This window comes from Hevea brasiliensis, chromosome 10, assembly GCF_030052815.1.
Source record: "Hevea brasiliensis isolate MT/VB/25A 57/8 chromosome 10, ASM3005281v1, whole genome shotgun sequence".
Classification (NCBI taxonomy): domain Eukaryota; kingdom Viridiplantae; phylum Streptophyta; class Magnoliopsida; order Malpighiales; family Euphorbiaceae; genus Hevea; species Hevea brasiliensis.
Window position 1 is genome coordinate 8,164,463 of NC_079502.1, and position 18,683 is coordinate 8,183,145.

The 18,683-nt window shown below is 29.3% G+C and overlaps 1 protein-coding gene across 2 annotated transcripts; it reads right to left on the minus strand.

Moving 5' to 3' along the window:
- Window positions 1-8,433: 8,433 nt before the first annotated feature.
- LOC110650238 (transcription factor bHLH62) lies at window positions 8,434-11,533 on the minus strand. Of its 2 annotated transcripts, XM_058129127.1 has the most exons (9): window positions 11,294-11,533; window positions 10,285-11,165; window positions 9,958-10,179; window positions 9,779-9,844; window positions 9,629-9,697; window positions 9,440-9,511; window positions 9,099-9,323; window positions 8,895-8,994; window positions 8,434-8,793 (listed from the first exon to the last, which is right to left on the minus strand). In XM_058129127.1, the coding sequence occupies exons 2-9, from the start codon at window positions 11,095-11,097 to the stop codon at window positions 8,756-8,758; spliced, it is 1,605 nt and encodes a 534-aa protein (XP_057985110.1). In that variant the 5' UTR covers window positions 11,098-11,165; window positions 11,294-11,533; the 3' UTR covers window positions 8,434-8,755. The 2 variants fall into 2 exon arrangements, with proteins under 2 accessions (XP_057985110.1, XP_021660810.2); XM_021805118.2 differs by having other exon boundaries at window positions 10,285-11,533.
- Between the last annotated feature and the right edge of the window lie 7,150 nt (window positions 11,534-18,683).

The following is an 18,683-nucleotide window of genomic DNA, read 5'->3' on the forward strand; positions in this document are numbered from 1 at the left end:
TATTGAATTTGAGTTATTTGTGTAATACTGTTTATTTATAATTTAAAGGAGTAAATTAAAATAATTGGCTGCAGACCATGGAAAATATAATTATTTCAATTTATTCCTTTAAATTATAAATAAATAGTATTACATTAAATACACTTAAATTAAAATAATAAAAAAAATTTAAATTTAAAACTTTTTATAAAAATCTAAAAATGTGTTAAAAATATTAAAATAATCAAATAATGAATCATATATTTTTAAATTTTCTAGGGTATTACATGAATTGGTCAGTATGAATATATTGTTGTTAGTGTAAATATTTGAAATTTATTAAATTTTGATTTGAAAATGAGAAATTAGATGATATGTGAAGAGAGACAAATAACTTTTTTTTTATAACTTATAAATTTGCATTCACTGATAATAAGGACTTTAAAATTACCCAAATTGAAATTGAGAGAAGTTTGAGTTTTAAGAAAAAAAAATTTAAATTGAGTGATAGTATTTAAAAATACTTAAAAATTGAGTGACTATGAATAAAAATTAGCCTAGGTTAATTTAAAAATTTACAATATCTAATTATAATTATTTTAATAATACTTAAATTAAAGTTTAATAAATTTAAAAAAAAATTAAAATTTAATAATTTTATAAAATAATTTATAAAATTGAATGATATTGACTGATAATACTCATAATGGTTTATTTATTTTATATATGTATAAAATATGTATATATATTTCTCTAAATGTCAAATCAAAAAAAAAACCAAACCTAAAAACTAGATGACTGCATCTAGGAGCTTGTTTGATTCAATTTCATTTCATAAATTTGTATGAAATTCAATTGAATTTCATGTTTTAGGAATTAAATTCTAAAAATTGGTTATAATTAAAACTAATAATTTGATTGAATTTGAAATAAATTCAATAAAATTTACATAATGACATTTTTTGGACAAAAGTGTCCTTATGAAAAAATCTCCCTTCAATTATTTATCTTTTTATATTCTTACATGCTTAAATTATTTACTTTAAAACTTTGATCACTATTGCAATTAATGGAATTTACTAAACCCAATAAATACCATTAATTAATTTAAAAAAAAATAAAAGTAGTCTAAATCTTCAAGGAAAAACAAGCAAGTACATTACGAGAAGATGGAAATTACAAACTATAAAATATTTTATATTTATCTTAACTTTTTAATATATAAGTTTATTATGCATTTAGTAATACACTATTTATGCTATTATATAAATCTCCTATATTATGAGATATATGTATTTATTTTATATTTATTATTATATTATTTATTGATATATATGTTTGTTAATTGCTATAAATTTATTAAATATAAGATTTTTTTTTGAATTCTATAACAAATTATAATTGGAATTGTGGTTGAGAGATAAAAATAAAATAAAATTTTTTAATTTTTTTTAAAATATTATTGAAAAATACAGTTTAATTATTTTCGAGTTTTTATAATTAAAGACATATCAAATTAAAATTTAAATTAATTATAATATTCTCTAATTAATATATTTAAGTAAAACTTTTTTTTTTTATAATAGCAATTTCAAATGTGAAATAAATTCTAAATCTACAGCTGGTAGATGGAATGTGCATTTCAGATGCAATCCAAACTTTGAAAACTCAAGAGGAGCCCAAAAAGACAAATGAGCCTAAAGCTCTTGGACGTCTCCATCGTTTAGTACTACCCTCAGCCCATTATATTTGATCCAAGAAAAACAATTTATTGTAGGTAATTTATAATTTAATCTATAAAGTACGGTAAAAATTATAAATTAATTAATTACTTTATTTTTAAAGAGAAATAATTTAGTTTTTGAGTTATGTTCTATTAATATAAAAGTCTTTTTATTAAAATTTACTATAATTGAAGTTGAATTAAGTTATTACATACGTTAAAATTATATAAATTAAAATATTATAAAAAGTAAAATATGATTGACTAAACTATTACGGTCATCAACTCATTAATGGTAAATTTTAACATAATCACTATTCTATGAATAGAAATATATATTTAAAAATATCTTATTTCAAGTCAATTGAGTTAGGTTTCAGGGTTTAATCCAATTGACTTAATTCATTTTTTATAACTGTGGAAGCATGCAAATCATAATTCACTATATTAGAATTAATACAAAAATAAGAGTTATATATATATATATATATATAAATAAATAAATAAATAAAATTCTCCAACTAAATAAGAAATAATTTCCTCACTCATATTAAGAAAATCTTTTTAAATTTATGAAATTTTCTAACTCAAAAAGTGCTCAATATTATCAGCAAATTTTAATTTTTGAGTTTGGGTGATCGTCACTAAAATGACTTAAACCAATTTGATTGGACCTTATATTACATGCATGGCCCATCTAAAGTCTAGCTTTTTTTTTTTTTTTTTTGCTTGGCTTCATGAGTCTAGTTCTTTTTACGAACCCATGAATCTACCTAGGTCTAGCTATTTTCAGCATTGCCTATCATGTGTTTTAGGTCTCTTTTTTTCACCTTGGCTCTTTGAGTCTAGTTCTTTTTACTAGTTAAAGGAGCCATCTAAGTCTAATTCACTATGATATTACACGCTATATTTTTCATATTCCTAATTATAGCTTGCTCTAATACCATGTGAAGTTCTCTAATTCGATAAGTGCTGAAATTGTCGACAAGTTCTAATTATTAAGTTTAGATTGCCTCTAATGAATAGGCTTAAGCTAATTTAGCTTAGTTCTCCCTCTCTATTTATATATATATATATATATATATATATATTCCTTCAATTCTTTATAATAGCTATTGTGGGACTCCAACAAAATTCAACAAGAATTTTTAATCATATCTAACGATTAAGTACATTATCCCAATTAGACTTTATCAATTTTTTTTTTATTTTTCATATTTAATTCTACAAAAAGATCAAAATATACGAACTCAACATAATTATTAATAATAAATTAGATAAATTTATTTATTAATATCAAATTAAAAATTGAATAAAATTAAATGAGTTTTAACTCATAAATTATTAATTAAAAAATATTATATAATAAAATAAAATTAAATAAAAGTTGAATTTATAAAATACATGAACCGATCATTATAATACTTAAACTTGCACCACTTGTTACTAAAGCTATTCAAATAAGTGGAGTTGGAGTTTGAATTCGGCTCAAGTCAACTAAAATCAAGTTGAAGTGAAAATTAGACATAACTTGCACATATCTGTAAGCATCTTCTTATGCTATCCAGCCATGACATGTGTAAGTGGCAAAAGAATATAATTTGACAAGAAGTTTCATGCCTAGATGATAAACAAAGAAAATGTTCCATTGACATGTGGAAATTTCTCACCTATATACAACTAGCTATGGTTTTCCTCTAGAGAATAACATATAAGGCCAAGGATAGCTATGCAATGGACCTAACGAAAAATTTACATATAGCACCGTCTCGAAGCCCATAGAAATCTAGATGTTTGAACATTTCCTCAAGGATAAACGCCAATAATGCATAAAGTTCTAAACATTTACTTTCTCTTTAGTTAACTTTTGAGATGAGTTAAATTTTATTCATTTTTCTTAAGATGATATCAGAGTTTTCTAATCAATGTTTGAACATTGCATAAATATTTTATACTTTAGGTGATTGATTATGAGCGTGGGATGTTAATATTTCACGTTAATTTGAAATATAAGTAATGTACCTCTTATAAGGTCTTAGATATTCATTATTTTTTAAATTACCTTTTGAGAATGAATTAGACTTGATTCATTTTTTTAGAATAACCACTTACCAATTTATTTTTGTGGGCACATTGAAGATTAATATGCAATTGTTTGAAATTACTGTTAAAATTATTATGGAGAAAAATGTTTTTTAAAATATATTAATGAAAAATATTAAAATAATTAAAAGTTAAATTTAATATATTTTAATTATAAAAACAATAAAATAGTTAATTAATTTTGTTTAAAATAAATCCTTTTTTTATCAATTATCTAAAATGATACTTTTATATGAAAAGTGCTTTTTTAATCCTAAAATTTAGCTTATGTCTTATTACGTTTTCATCTTTTACTAGTTATGTTGGTAGCTTATAATTCATCTTTTAAATCCAATTAGGAAAATAAATTCAACAAATTCAGCACTCAAATTTCTTTATAATGACAAAGAAAAAAGCAAAAATTAGATTGACTTTCTTATATTCATCGTTGGAAAATGGTAAGAAGACTAGGTAAAAAAGTGAATTTTAGGTTTAGAAATTCTCTTTTTGTGAGTGAATTATAAGTGGTTAAACATGATGGTTAATTGTTGATTAAAAAAAATCAATCAAATCCAATCCAAGGGTTTGGAAGCTACTCATGGTAGGTTGGGTGCAAGTAATTATACCTGGGACATGATATTTAGTCTATGAGAAATTATATAATAAAACGATTATTTCATATTAGCATTTGACATGTAATAATAACTTAATACTAATTAAATAGAAACGTAAGTGTAATTATTATTTAAAAAAAAAGGTAAGGTGCTTATAAATTTTTGGGATTCATGTATATATATAGACTTACTTTTTTATATATGTTCATTTACTATCTGGTTATCGTTCTGTATAGAATAACTATGTAAGATATGCTACATGAAATAACTACTTCATTGTATAATTTTTCGGGTTCTAGATACCGTGTCTCACTTGTTGAAAGCTCAGACGGAATTTTTTTTTTTTTTTTGTTGGTCCCTTAAATTGAAAATGGAGGGAACGAAAAGCCTAATGAGATTTGATGGTGAGATCATTTGAAAAGCAGGGAAAAAAAAACTCAAACAAGAGCAGGAAATAATGCAATGGTTGTTGAAACAAATGATTATTATTATGGGTTTCTCTTTCGCCACAACCTGTGTTTTCTTTTCTCCCCTACAAAGGAAAACACCAACAAACCAAAAGAAAAAGAAAAGGGCTTCTGATCTTAGGGTGATAGAATAGTGACATCTTATAAGTAAGAGGGCAGGGCACCTACCCTAATGATGATGATAAATACCCTACAAAACAACCATAGTCCTTTGAAATCTCTCCCACTACTGATCATTCTTCCTTTTGGTATATATGGCCTTTAATTTTTCTGGTGCTAATATCTGACTGTTTCGCGGAGACTCGAAGCTTTTCCTTCCATTAAGATTTTGATTCTGACAATTCACCTATAATTTCCTAGGTTTAACAATAATACAAACTATTGCTCCTCACTCTTCACAAATATATTAAAACAAAATATTCATTCTATGCCCATATGATGTTATATCTATCTACATTCTAATTAACTATCAAATGTACATCGAATCAAACGTTTCAACATTCACGTTGGAATATAATTATCATTGTCGGTTCATATTTACAAGGAAAGGAATTCTTGAAAAGAATTATTTTTGATATGGACTAAAAACATACACCCCACAAAATGATGATAAGTGGGCATCTGACTTGAGAGCTCATTGAAACTTACTCGAAGTCGGTATCTAAAAAGTTATGAATCACTAAATTTGGCTTGCATATATTAACATAGGAGATCGGCAATATTCTGACTACTAATATGACATAATTCACTTTGCAATACATAAAAGTATGCACCAAACATTTGCAGGAAGCTATCCTATGAAGTCTGATATAAGTTTATTGGGCACTACAGATGTACTTAGCAGATCTCAACATGTTAACCACCTTGCACCTCTATGATTAATTAATGGGGTTATTAGAAGTTAAATTTTGTACCTTTTAGTCTAAGAGGTTCTGATACCATAATAAGAAATACATAATATAAAAGATTAAATTTATATGTAAGGACTGTAAGAATAATTATTTTATATCCCTAATAAATTATATTATTATTATTTTTTTATACTTCTTAATTGTGTCATGATGTTCAACAAATCGCATCATCAATGATTCTTTCAATGTTAATCTTATTTGGATTTTTTTTCATGAGGACAAATTGAGATAGAATAGCACATTGCCTTTCCATCCATTCAAATGACTTATTAAGATCGCCTATATTTTCTTAGTTTTTTCAGAAATAAGTTTTATATTTGAATCTCTTAAAATTGTTGGTGAAATTATAATAAATAAAATTAAAAATAATTAAAATAGAAAAAAATAATTAATTTAATTAATTAAATTGAGACACGAATATCTCATTCTTTTTAAAGTTATTCGAAACCTCTATTTAAGCAAATCCCATAAATCAATTCAACAATTTCATCATATAACTATTCAAACTAATTGTTGAATTCAAAAGTCTACCTAAAAACCACATTTTTTTTTCTACTTTAAATTCTCACTGAGTCAAACAATCCATGCATGTTCTTATGTAATGTTTGGCAAAACATAAAAAATGTGCAATTAATATGATTATATTCTTTTTTATTATCTTATTTGATTATATAATAAAAATTTAATGTTATAAAATGACAATTATATTATATAACTAATTATTCCTTAATTAATGTGAAAATCTTTTACAATTTCAACAATTCATGTATTACATTTTTGAAAATTTTAAATGATTTTCTCAAAATAAGAGTCTTTTCCTTAAAGTCAACTAAACAAGCCCATTGTAAATGGGATTGCTTTGCCAGTAATTAATTAATTGTAAGGCTCAAAGCTGTAAGTTATAGCAGTTGGCTAGTTGTAGATCTGGCATCTAATCACTAATCATTGAAACAGCCATTTTATTTTCCCAACAAATTAACCAATTCTCTTAGCTTGTTTGGAATATAGTACATATGCTATTTCCTTCCTTAACATGAACAAAACAGCCAAATTTTTTTTTATAAAAGGGGAAGAATTAAACAATTTAGAAAGATTACAAAAGCCAATCCATATACATGTCTTGCTATGATTGGCTTGTTAGAAACTTTACGGGGACAAGACTGTCACGTGAACATTTTCTGTTTATTATTATAATTACTAATTATGTATGCATTCTGCAACTTTTCTGTAAATTCCACCACCACATTCATAGCATCTTTTGTGGTGGTTAAATTAATTACATTCATCTGCAGACCAATAATGGACCTCTCAATGATAATATTTATTAACAAAAAAAGTCTTTATTAAGGCTGCAAATTCAGAAATCTTTTATTAAACCTCATGAAATAGATTTTTTTCTTTTTAAAAAATCTATTTTTTAAGGGTACCTTTCCATACATGAACTCCAATCACAATAAAAAAAAAAAACTTCACCACATTAATCCTTTTTTAAAAAATTATTATTGATAAATATGTAATTTTAAAAAATGAGTCAATTGAGATTTTCTATCTCTTTTGGTAAGTGATCTATAATAGGAATAACAATATGTTAAATTTTTACAGATCGATCGATTAATAGGATGAGTTTGAAAGTAGACAATTGAGTTTAAAACAGGTTTGAATTTAAAATTTAATATTCATGATGAATTTTAGTCGAATTTAGATACTCAAATTTATTTATATAAATATTTAATTAAATATAAAATATATTTTTTATAATAATATTTATAAATTTTTAAATATTTTATTTTATATAAAATAAAATTAAAATATTTTATAAAATTATTAAATTTTAAAAATATAAATTATTAATAAAAATAATTTTTATGTAAATTTTTCATTAAAATATATAAAATGAAACAAATTTCAGTATTTTTTAGATAATAATAATTAAATTTTAATAATAAAAAATAAATTTTAATTAAATTTATATTTTAATTTTAAAAATATTAATTAAATTTAAATTTAATAATTTTTATGAATATTTTACATGCTATCATCTTTAATGTATAGACTCCATCATAATCCCTTGATAAAGTTAGTGATGTATTAGAGTCTCTTTTTACTTAAATTTTTTATTATAAAAAAAAAAAAAAAAAAAAAAAGAGAAAGTGGTTGAGGTAATAAAGCTCTGTGATTCATTGGGTCTAGTCAGAATCTCACCACTGCCAGCCTGGGATTCTTTTGATGCTGTTAATTATTGTTTATATATTAATTACAATATTATAAGAAGAAAAGAATTTTTAAATTAAGAGTAGTTCCAACCTCTAATCTTGATTGATTTTGATTGTGTACAGTAAAATGGTCACAGAAGCTTCTGTTTTTGGTTAATTAAATGAAAATTACAGGAGCCCTAGTGTGTGCCAGAAATCATGCAAACCTGACCCCAGCAATACACCACCAGCACCGCCGTCACCATCACCACCACCACCACCATCTCAGAGGTAAACCCACTTCTTAATCACTCAAATTAGACTTTTTAGATAAAGGACCCAACAAATACAGCTGGTTACAACACAAGAAGGAATCAAATCCATAAGATTATGCGATCTACCATTCTTTAACTGATGTGACCCTTGTAGAAATTTAATCCCAATAGAAAAAAAAAATCCACATCATGACTCTAAATAAAAAATATTTCTTCATTTAATTAGCATTATATCTTACATGTGGTGCAACAATGCTTGGCACTTTCTAGGATTTTACAGTGGATAATTGCAAGAAAATTCCACAAGAAAAGAAAAGAAAAAAAAAAAGAATAAAATCCTTGACAAAAATGTGGGATCAAGGGAAAAAATTATCCTCTTCATTAACCTAATGATAAATGACTTTAGTAGTTTTTTTTTTTTTTCTGGTTCAAATTATATTTCTTGTATGTACAGCAGCATTTTTCTCTTTATCTGGAGTCTGGACCTTCAATCTGGGAGCAAAGAATGGTAATTAGAGCTCTGTTTTCATGTGGGAGACTTGATTTGAATCTGCATTAAGCATTAATTCAAAGCTTTGTCAAGAACAACAATAATTTGATAAATGCTGATTAAGGATTTGATTTGTTTAATTAAAAAAAAAAATTTCTTACCAGTAAAGTTGCGTGCCTGCAATGTTGTTTCCTGGTTAAGATTCTGGCTAAAACCCATCTGAACAATGGTTTGGAGATCATCCTCACAGAATGTTGGATACTAGACATGATTAAAGAAACAAATTCAGGTAAACAGATGAGGAAAATGATTAGGGAATGGGAAAACTAAATCTGCATTAATTATGGGTAATTATATTTAGTTACCTGAGGGCCATTATGGTTAAATCCTTCAAGTGGGGCTAACTGCATATTGAGGCTTTGGCATAGTCCTGTATCTAATGGGTCCACAGAGGAGCATTGGGTCACTGTCCCATTAGAAATGTTGCGATGCAGTGCTGGATTTTGCTGGGGTTGGTGGCCAAAAATGGCTGACGCCGAGGAATCTAATGGGAATATTGGATGTGGCAATTGGTGGGTTGATTGAAATATCTAAAAATGCAAAAATCCAATTAGAAAAAAAAAATTGAAATCCAGGTAGAAAAGTGTAGGCCATTGACTAAATTAAAATTAAAAAAGAAAAGAAAAGAAAAGAAAAGAAAACTTACATCTTTTGAATTGAGAGTATCCATGTTGAAATCCAGCCTGGTATTCACAGAAGCCAACTTCATGGAGAGAAACTAATCCAAAAAATTAAATAAAATAATCAAATAAAGATACAATTAAAATCATTAGGTCTGCCAACTTTAATCTACAAACATGATTAAGGGAGTTGATTAGTGAAAATATTAATTTACCTCCACTTGGCGTTGCAATGACTGCACATAGTTTATAATTTCATCAAGCATAAGGGCCTTGCCAGTTACCTGAAATTGGAAGGCACAAAATGTCAAGTTTTTGTACCTAAAAGCTTAAAAGCACATCTGAATTCTGCAATTTTCACACACCTTACTGCAACTCGGTACAAGATCTTGGAGGAGCTTCATTCTTTCACTAATTTTCTCTCTTCGAACCTGGTTATAAACGATAAATATTACCAATGTTAATCTAAAAGTTATGCAAAACTTGATTCAATGAATTTTCAGGGAAAAAAAAGATGAAAGAAAAATTGGGTTAGAGTTCTCACTCTTTCAGCCAGGCTGTGACTGTCAGTAGCTTGACCCCTTCTTGCTCTAACATGAATGTAGTCCTTAGGGGGCTCTGGAGGCTTTGAGTTGTTATTCTTGGTTTGTTTCTCATCCCCACTTCCCTTCTGATCTTCCTCTGCTTTAACAGCACTCTTTTCATTTCCATTACCTTCATTTCGCTTGGTTCGCTTTGTGTTTGAATTGTCATCAATTTCTGCATCCTGAGAAGAGAAAGTTTCCCAGTTTTTACCAACAGTTGCTTTGTTAAGTCAAAATGAGGAAATGGGTAAAGTATGATTTGTTTAATAATCCAGAGTTTAATATACCTTAGCTGAATTGGCTGGTGGGGTTGATGCTGGCCGCGATTCTTTTGCTTTTCCCTTGGAAACTGCTTTTCTTTTCTTGGAATTCAGCTCGCTGGAGACCTTCAAAGCAGTTTCCCCATTTGGGGTTTGTTCAGATACGGAGGACTCCTGAGAAGAATTGGCCAATTCATATCGATCCTGCAATGGAGAACTCTTGTTCCCTTTTTGAGATCCAATTACCTTGAAAGAAGGACTACTGGAAACACGAGGCAACTTGCCATTTCCCATTAATGGATTGCATTTATAAGCAAATTCTGCATTATTTAGCCCAAACTGGCTGCTTCTACCATTGAAACTCCTTGTGCCAAAGCAAGAAAACCTTGCAGCTCTCTCGGCGAATCCGGGATCAGCCGTGAATTCTGCCACACTAGAATTCAAAGCCATCGGTTTCCCCAAACTGGGAAAATTCAAAATTTCCTTGGGAAATTGATCCAATGGAGGCAAATTCAGCTTGGGGGGTGAATTCAAAGGAGTACCATAACGGGAAGTGTTGGTGCTGTTATTTCCAGGGGTAATATATGAACCTGCCAACATAGGCGAGTTGTTGTTGTTGGTGGTGCCGCTGCCAATATTTCCTAATTTTCCTATGAGTTCCCTAATCATAAAGCTCTCGCTGGATATGTTAGAATTGGAGGCCGCCGGCGAGGACACCATTGAACTCAGGGCAGAGTCAAAGTTGAGGCCTTGATCCGTTGACTTTTCCCAATTAGGAGTGGAGAAGCAATCAGTTGACTGCCCAGCTGAGCAATTAAGTTCATTAGCTTGCATTTCCATGGCAGAAGAGAGTGAGTGCCAAGTTGAGGCTGAGGTTGGCTCAAAGTCCAATGGCGGTGGAGGGATTCCTGCATTCAGAAAGAACTCACCCTCCATAATCAATTGTATTAGCCTAAAATTGGAGATAACAATAAAAACCCAACAAAAGAATTAGTAAATAGGCTCCAAAAAGCTTCAGAAAACTTGGGATTCTTACAATCTAAGTGAAATGAGCATAGATAAAGAGAAAGTGTATGAAAGCAGAGGAGGTGAAGTGATGGTTGGGTGGAATAGGTGAATTGTGAGTTCAAATTGATTGCGTTAATAATGGAAAGAAAAAAGAGAAGTTTGGTATGAGAAAGGGAAAAAAAATGTTTGGTGAATACAAGCTAAGCAAAAGCTAATAGGGGGAACTAGAGAATGGAAAAGAGAGAGAGAGAGAGAGAGAGAGAGAGAGAGAGAGAGAGAGGAGGGGAAGAAAAAGGGTTGGGTTATAGTGGGGTTTTATAGAAAAAAAGATGCATTTTTTTTTTTAAATTAGAAGAAAGAAAAATTAAAAATACCTTTGACCCATTTTTAGCTAGAAAAATTTAGGTTTCTCTTTCCCCACAGAAGGTGGAGAAGGAAGCGTTGGCTTGCCGGGCCTTGGACGCTAAAGCACCTATAGTGTTGTTCATTTCACCTTGTTTCTCTCTTGAAAACGCTAGTCACTTCTTTCTCGGCCATCAACACCCAACGATTTGCCCTACGGTCTCACACTGGAAAGTGGAAACTATATGTGACCTATCCACAGTGTTTGGGCTTTGGGTTGGACACAAGACTTCTCATATTATAACGTTGTTATAATACAAAAATAGAATCAAGTCGCCCTAATTTAGGTTTTCATTCATCAATTTGATTTCGAGTGTTATTTCTTAAAAAAATTGATTTTTTTTTCTATAATTAAGATAAAAAGTAAAAAAAAATTAAATCGAATTCGGAGGATGAAACTACGTCGTTTTAGTTAGCAATCTTCCTAATCCAAAAGCTTTGTCTTGACCGTCTTGGCTGTCTTTATTTTCCCCCACAAATGCAAACCATTTCTTTGTCTACGAAAATGCAAGCCCCCCCTCCTCTTTGTCCAAAACTACGAACTCGGACAATCTCTCTATCAATAAATGCAGACAGCCAAGTCTCATAGATGATACCCCCATTGCTCTAGTGCTCCCCTCTTTCTCTCATTCAGGGTAGAGCTAGAAAATTGATTTAGTGGGTAAAAAAATTTTATTTTACTTGATTCAATAAAAAAGAATATATACAATTAAACTATTCATTGAAAAAAATAATGCATGTAAGTTTTTAATATATAGTAATAATTAAATAGAAAAAGAAATTAATTAAAATAATAAATTCTTACTATAATTAAAATAATAAATTCATACTATAATATTAAATTTACAATTGTCTTCAACGAGTCCTTCGTCATTAATACTATCAAAAACATCTTTTTTTAATATATATAATCAAAGAATCATTCACTTTAATTGCCATAGAGTCTTTTTATAAGGCAAATTCCTAAACTAAAAGGATGTGGGTAATATTTTTTTTTTAAAAAGGTAGGCTTCGTCCGTGTTGAAGAATTGGGTGAGTGAGGCCAATTATGGACCCTTTTATCACTAAAATGGCAAAACTTGGTCTCAATCGAGCAATTAAGTCTTTAATTCATAAGTAATTTTTTTTTTTAAGAAATTGAGTGGAGCCAATTGATCTCATATACTTGTATGAATGTGGCTCCGCCCTTGCTCTCTTCTCCCTAGGTCTTGTCTCCCTTAGTACTTCTCTCTCTTGGTCGTCCCCCCTTCCTGTTATTTAGCTAGAGCTAGACTAAAAGCTTCTATTCTTTCTCCCATCTAGTCTTGGTCTCCACTTATACTCTTACGATGCTCGAGCCTTCTTCCTTTAGCCACTAGCCAGAGCCCATATTTTCCTACTATTAAGGGTTTCTCACCTTGGTCATTGATTTTCTCTATGAACAAAACACAAACTCACCATTTACTCTCTTAGTTGTAGTGCCAAAGATGACCAAGATGAGATCTAAAAGAGCCACTGTACCCATTCTGAAGAATGCCAAGCTTGTTGAAGGATTTGCAATAATCTACTTCTTCATAATCATAGAGATGAGCTACTAAGGTAATCTGCTTAAACGATTTGTGAGAATTTCATGTGTTGTTAGTGATTATTTGTGTTGTTGTTTGTAATTGAAAATTTTATGTAATTTTAATTTCTTGAGTTTGTCTTGGGTAGTTTGAATTGTGGATTTGAGAATTCAATTAGCGATTGGGTAATTTGAGAATTTGTGAATTGGATTAGAATTTGGATGAAAGACCTAAAACCTATAGATTGAATCAAATTAAAAAAATCCAGTGTGACACTCCTCACCCATCTACAGTGTAGTCGAGCAAGGCATGTCACACTTGGTGCCGGAACACCTTATCTTATGTTACTTTATTCCTTTAATAATTTGTTCTCGTTATATTTTAATATCAATTATTTTTCTATGGAGAAACCAGCGGAGTTTCTCCTGTTTCTATTATCATTTGACGTATTTTACTATTCACCTACTTGAAAATTTCAATAATATTTTATAATAAAAATCTCATCATCACACATTTAATTCTTGCAATCTCATTTGCATACATATCCATTCATACTCAATTTATGTATCAAAATTCTCAAACTTTATCAATTTACATGATTTACAACTAATTACATAAAGTTCATACTTTACATGATTTACAAATTAATTACAATTCCATAATTTATATTAAAACATACAATCCATGGGCCCTATCTATATGCATTGCTGAGGAGGTGACAACTTGAACACTTCTGCAGATCCGGACTCCAAAATCTCAGTCTAATATTCACTGGGCTTTATCTTCAGTACCTGCGCGAGGAAATAGTCCATCGCTTTAAGTATTGCTGCTTAGTGGTGCAATAATATAATAAGAAAATAATATATATAAATAAAAAAGACTGAAGTATAATTCTAAAGTATAATTTAGATCCCCGGGTATCAATTAAATTTAGTATGATATTTCTAATATCAACTATCTTATATTCTATTTTTGTCCCTCTATGGAAGTACTGAGTTTATGCAGTAATAATATTTGATATACAGACTAATTCTAGGAGTATTGTATTTTTGGTTTCTACAATTCTGAAAATTTCATTTATACTAATTGATTCAGTTATGTTTCTATTGCTAATTTTTTTTCTCATTTCATTCAACATTTTCTAATGTTTTTAATTACTAATATTCTTAACTTATTTCAATAATTTACACTACCCAAGTAACCTATGACAGGCTGACTAAACTGGATAACGAGTCATTAGCACTGGACACCGCGGTGCCTCGGGTCGTCATATCATGGAACGCGGAATGTCAACCACGTATGCAGTCAGTATGGCTAAAAGGCCATGATAATATATCAGTATGACTGAGAGCCATGATAACATATAATCGGACATAAAAGCCATGAGTGTGGGCATAAAGCCATAAATACAGGCATAAAGCCTTACACGGTACTTCTAAAACAATACTCTATTGGCATGCCAATCTATCCAATCCGACACACGTGTTAAGGCAATACATGGGCACATTAGTACCATTAAAGGTTAATATATTGTGTTTTTATGACTTCATTATTTCATGACAAATTTCAATTATAATTTATACATTCATTTGATCATTCATATGATCGTAATTTACATTAATTATTCTTCTATACCATTGTACACAAAGTATTTTTCCTTTCTACAATAATGAGAACTAATGTCTCATGCTTATATTCATTTATTCATTACACTATGTATATAAATTATCATTCATATTTCAAGTAATCCATGAACATTTCATAGATTTCAAATTTAACTAAATTTTCCTTAAATCCTAGTGTCACTCAAATTCAAAAAAAAATTGAATCTACTATTTATATAACTTATCATTTGCAATTCATGAAGTATGTTTGCTTGCATAAAATTTATGATTTCTCTTATTTTCACTCATATACCATTAAGTGTTAATAGGTTTTTATTTTATTTCCTAGTGGAAATACTATGTCCAATTTCATTTTTATCTAATGCATATATTCATAAATTTCATTTATATAGTTCACTATTTATCAACCTCACTATCTATTTATCATTTAGCTAATTTATTGCACTAATTTATAGGTACCTAGGTTTAAGTATTTTTATTTATATGTACCTAGATTCAAGTATTTTCATTTGTATTCATAAAAGGAACTTAAGTCTCAAATATTATTTGCACATCCTTTATACCTTTAATATTTAATTTATAGTCATTTATAAATCACATTTGAAATTAAATTAACAATATCTACTAAGTTCTATCAGTGATGAGAATACAAACCTCATCTACACATTTACATAATTTAAACATTCATTAAATCATTTAAGTGGGGTACCATTCACTCCATTAATTTTGGTTGTTACTATTTACTTGACCATTCTTACACAAAAGATGACTTTTTAATTCATAATAGATTTGTTAAGCCTAAGTTCACCAATATACCACATTTTGCATTTTATTTTTGTTGACATTGATTGTCAATACCGTTTCAAAGCTTATTTTATATTATTCAAAATTTTCAAATTTCATGCTTTAAGTTTACTGTTCCATTGGTCATTGTTACAGTGAAAATTTGACAAAATTTTCTTTATCAGGGTTGTTCCTTTATGTGTCTTCTTTAATTTTCATTTCGAATCACTCCATTTGGAGTTTTGTAGCTCAAGTTATGGTCAATTTACCATAACTGGCAGATTGGTGCTTACCCATATTTTCTGGGCAATTTGATTCTGTCAGATTTAGTGTCCTAACTTGGACTAGTAGTTTGAATTGGTTAGGTTCAGAATTTGAGTTTGTGTTCTTCATCAAAAGTTATTCTAAATTATCTAATCTTTTCATTGATATAAATTTCAGGTCATTTAGATATTTCTACAATGAGTTATGGCCAAATAAACAAACACTGTTTATTTAGTCACTTTTACCAGGTCCAGAATTGGTTACCCAGATTTGGTCAATTTTCAAGGTATTCTAAGTTTGTTTTCTGGGCAAGGTTTCTTCATCAAAATTGTGCCATTATGTATCTAGTTTCATGTCCAATTGGCTTTGCACCAATTGAACCTACCTCTCAAGTTACAGCTGCCCAAACTTGCTGGACTCACATCTATCCCTGCAGGTCCTATGAGGCAGCATACCCAACCTCAAATCCAAAGTCACAATTCCCTTCAATTCCTCATCAGACACAGCCAAATGGTCACTAATTAACCATTAGGACTTTCATTCACCAATACATGAGTAAAACCCTAAGTTTGCTCCAAACCCTAACTTCCATAATCAACTTTCATGCAACCTATACTCCATCAACCTATCCATCATATATATACATATCTCAAACCATTTTTAGGCAAGTTTAATATCAATTAAACTCATCATACCCTCATACATTAAAGCTGCCGAAATTCATGCACACTCCCACATATATGTTTTATTCAAATTTTTTCACCAGTTTCTCATTCAATTTACCTTACTAACAAAAATTAAAGAGAGAGGAAGGTGAATATATGCACTAACCTTGTTAGAGCTCCAACTTGAGCTTGTAAAACCTTCCTTTTCTTTCCTCTTTTTGCTGTCCAAGTCTTGCTCTAGTGGTAAGGATTAATTTTTGTGAAGGGAAACTAGGGTTTTAAGGTGGTTTGGTGGGTGGAACACAAGCTTGTAACCAAGCATCCATGAAGGTTTCTCTCTTCTCTCTCTCTCTCTCTCTATGATTTTTGGCCAAGGAGTAAAATGAAGAAGAAGGTGCATTTTTCTTTTCTTTTAATCATTTTTGACTTATTCCTTAAGTAGTTGTCTAATGTCCATTGGATAGAAATTATAATTAGTGTGAATTATGACATCATAATTAGAATTTATTTTTCTTTTCTTTTTATTCTCTTTCTTCTCTCTTTTGTTTATTTTAAATTAATTTTCTATCAATATTTATTTACATTTTATGTCATATAGTTTACTTACATAAATGGACAAGTTGGTCAAAAATCGTCTCTGAAGGCGAAATGACCAAAATATCCTCTGTTTGGTTTAAGGAGCCAAAACTGTCTATACCGATCTTAAAAATTCTCCTAACATTTTCTTGGCATTCTAACGCTACCTAGGGTGCCGTAACTCTTCTCTGGCATCCCAAAAATTATTTCATAGGATTTTCATCCAGTTTAGGGCTACTAGCTGTGAAGACAACAACTTCCCGTCAGGATCACCCATCACCGGGGTACCGGCTCATTTAACTTTGTTGTATTTCATTTTTAAAATTTTTTCTTAATTTTTCTTACACTTATTTGAATTATTTATGACTCCTCACTCTAGTCTAAATATAGTTCCAGACATTTCGACTGTCCAGACTGATATTAATCACCGGAATAGTCGAATGCACGGACTAGCTAAAGTGAGGGTGTTACATCCAGTTTGATTTGATTCAATTCCATTGTTCATTTTAGTTTTATTTGATTTGGTTTATAAAATCTTCAATTTGGTTATTTGATTATTGTGGTTTAGTTCGTAACTAAATCGTAATGGACCATTTGCACAACCCTACTTGTAATTTGCCAGAGCACCACAATTACAGTCTTTAAATTCCTGCCTTTTATTAGCTTTGGTATAACGCTAAAAAAAGCTTCATTTGATAATTTTATGCTACAAAAAAATTATGAAATATGTAGTGCGCCTCATACTCATAGATATACATATTAGATTTGTCACTCAAAATGCGAGTAAGATTTGGAGAGACATTTTCTTAATTTGAGTAGAATAAATATTTCTTAATAGGATAGAGGTATATTTTCTATATAGAGTAGAACTCTTATTTTAGTATTATTCCTAAATGAGTAGGATTTCTAATTAGATTAGGATTGGGCTGACTAACACTATAAATAGAAGTATTATTAAGATATTAATATGGCTTTCAACTCATGGGTGAAAAGCTTTGCCCACTACTAAGAAGTGGCTTTCATTCATTGAAGATAAAAGTTTTTGCCCATTAAGGAGAGTGACACTTGTCTATTGCAGTCCTATGAGAGAGAGATAGAGAGGCTTCGACCTAAAGTGGGGAAGGGCATAATCTAAGACGAAGGAGTTGTTATCCATTATAGTTGAAGACACCCTTTATAATTTAACAGTTAAAGTAGTAAATATATTAGGTTATGTCTAGAAAAAAAAATTAAAGGACTAATTAAGGTATTTACTATGAGTATTATATAGTGTGAGTTCTTTTAGGTATAATTAAATTAGTCGGTAGTATAGTTTTGAGCTTATAATGGATGATTTATTTATTGATAGTAAAAAATGGCACGCCGTGGATGTAGAGAGTGAACCACGTACATTTTATTATTGTGGATGTTTGCTTTGTTTTTTTACAATCTACACACTTTTGCGATGCATAACAATACATTTATTCCTTAAAATATGAATAATGGGTTTCATGCATACATTAGAGAAGGTATATGTACTTCGAAAACATTAAATAATTTCTACTTATTTTACTATTCTC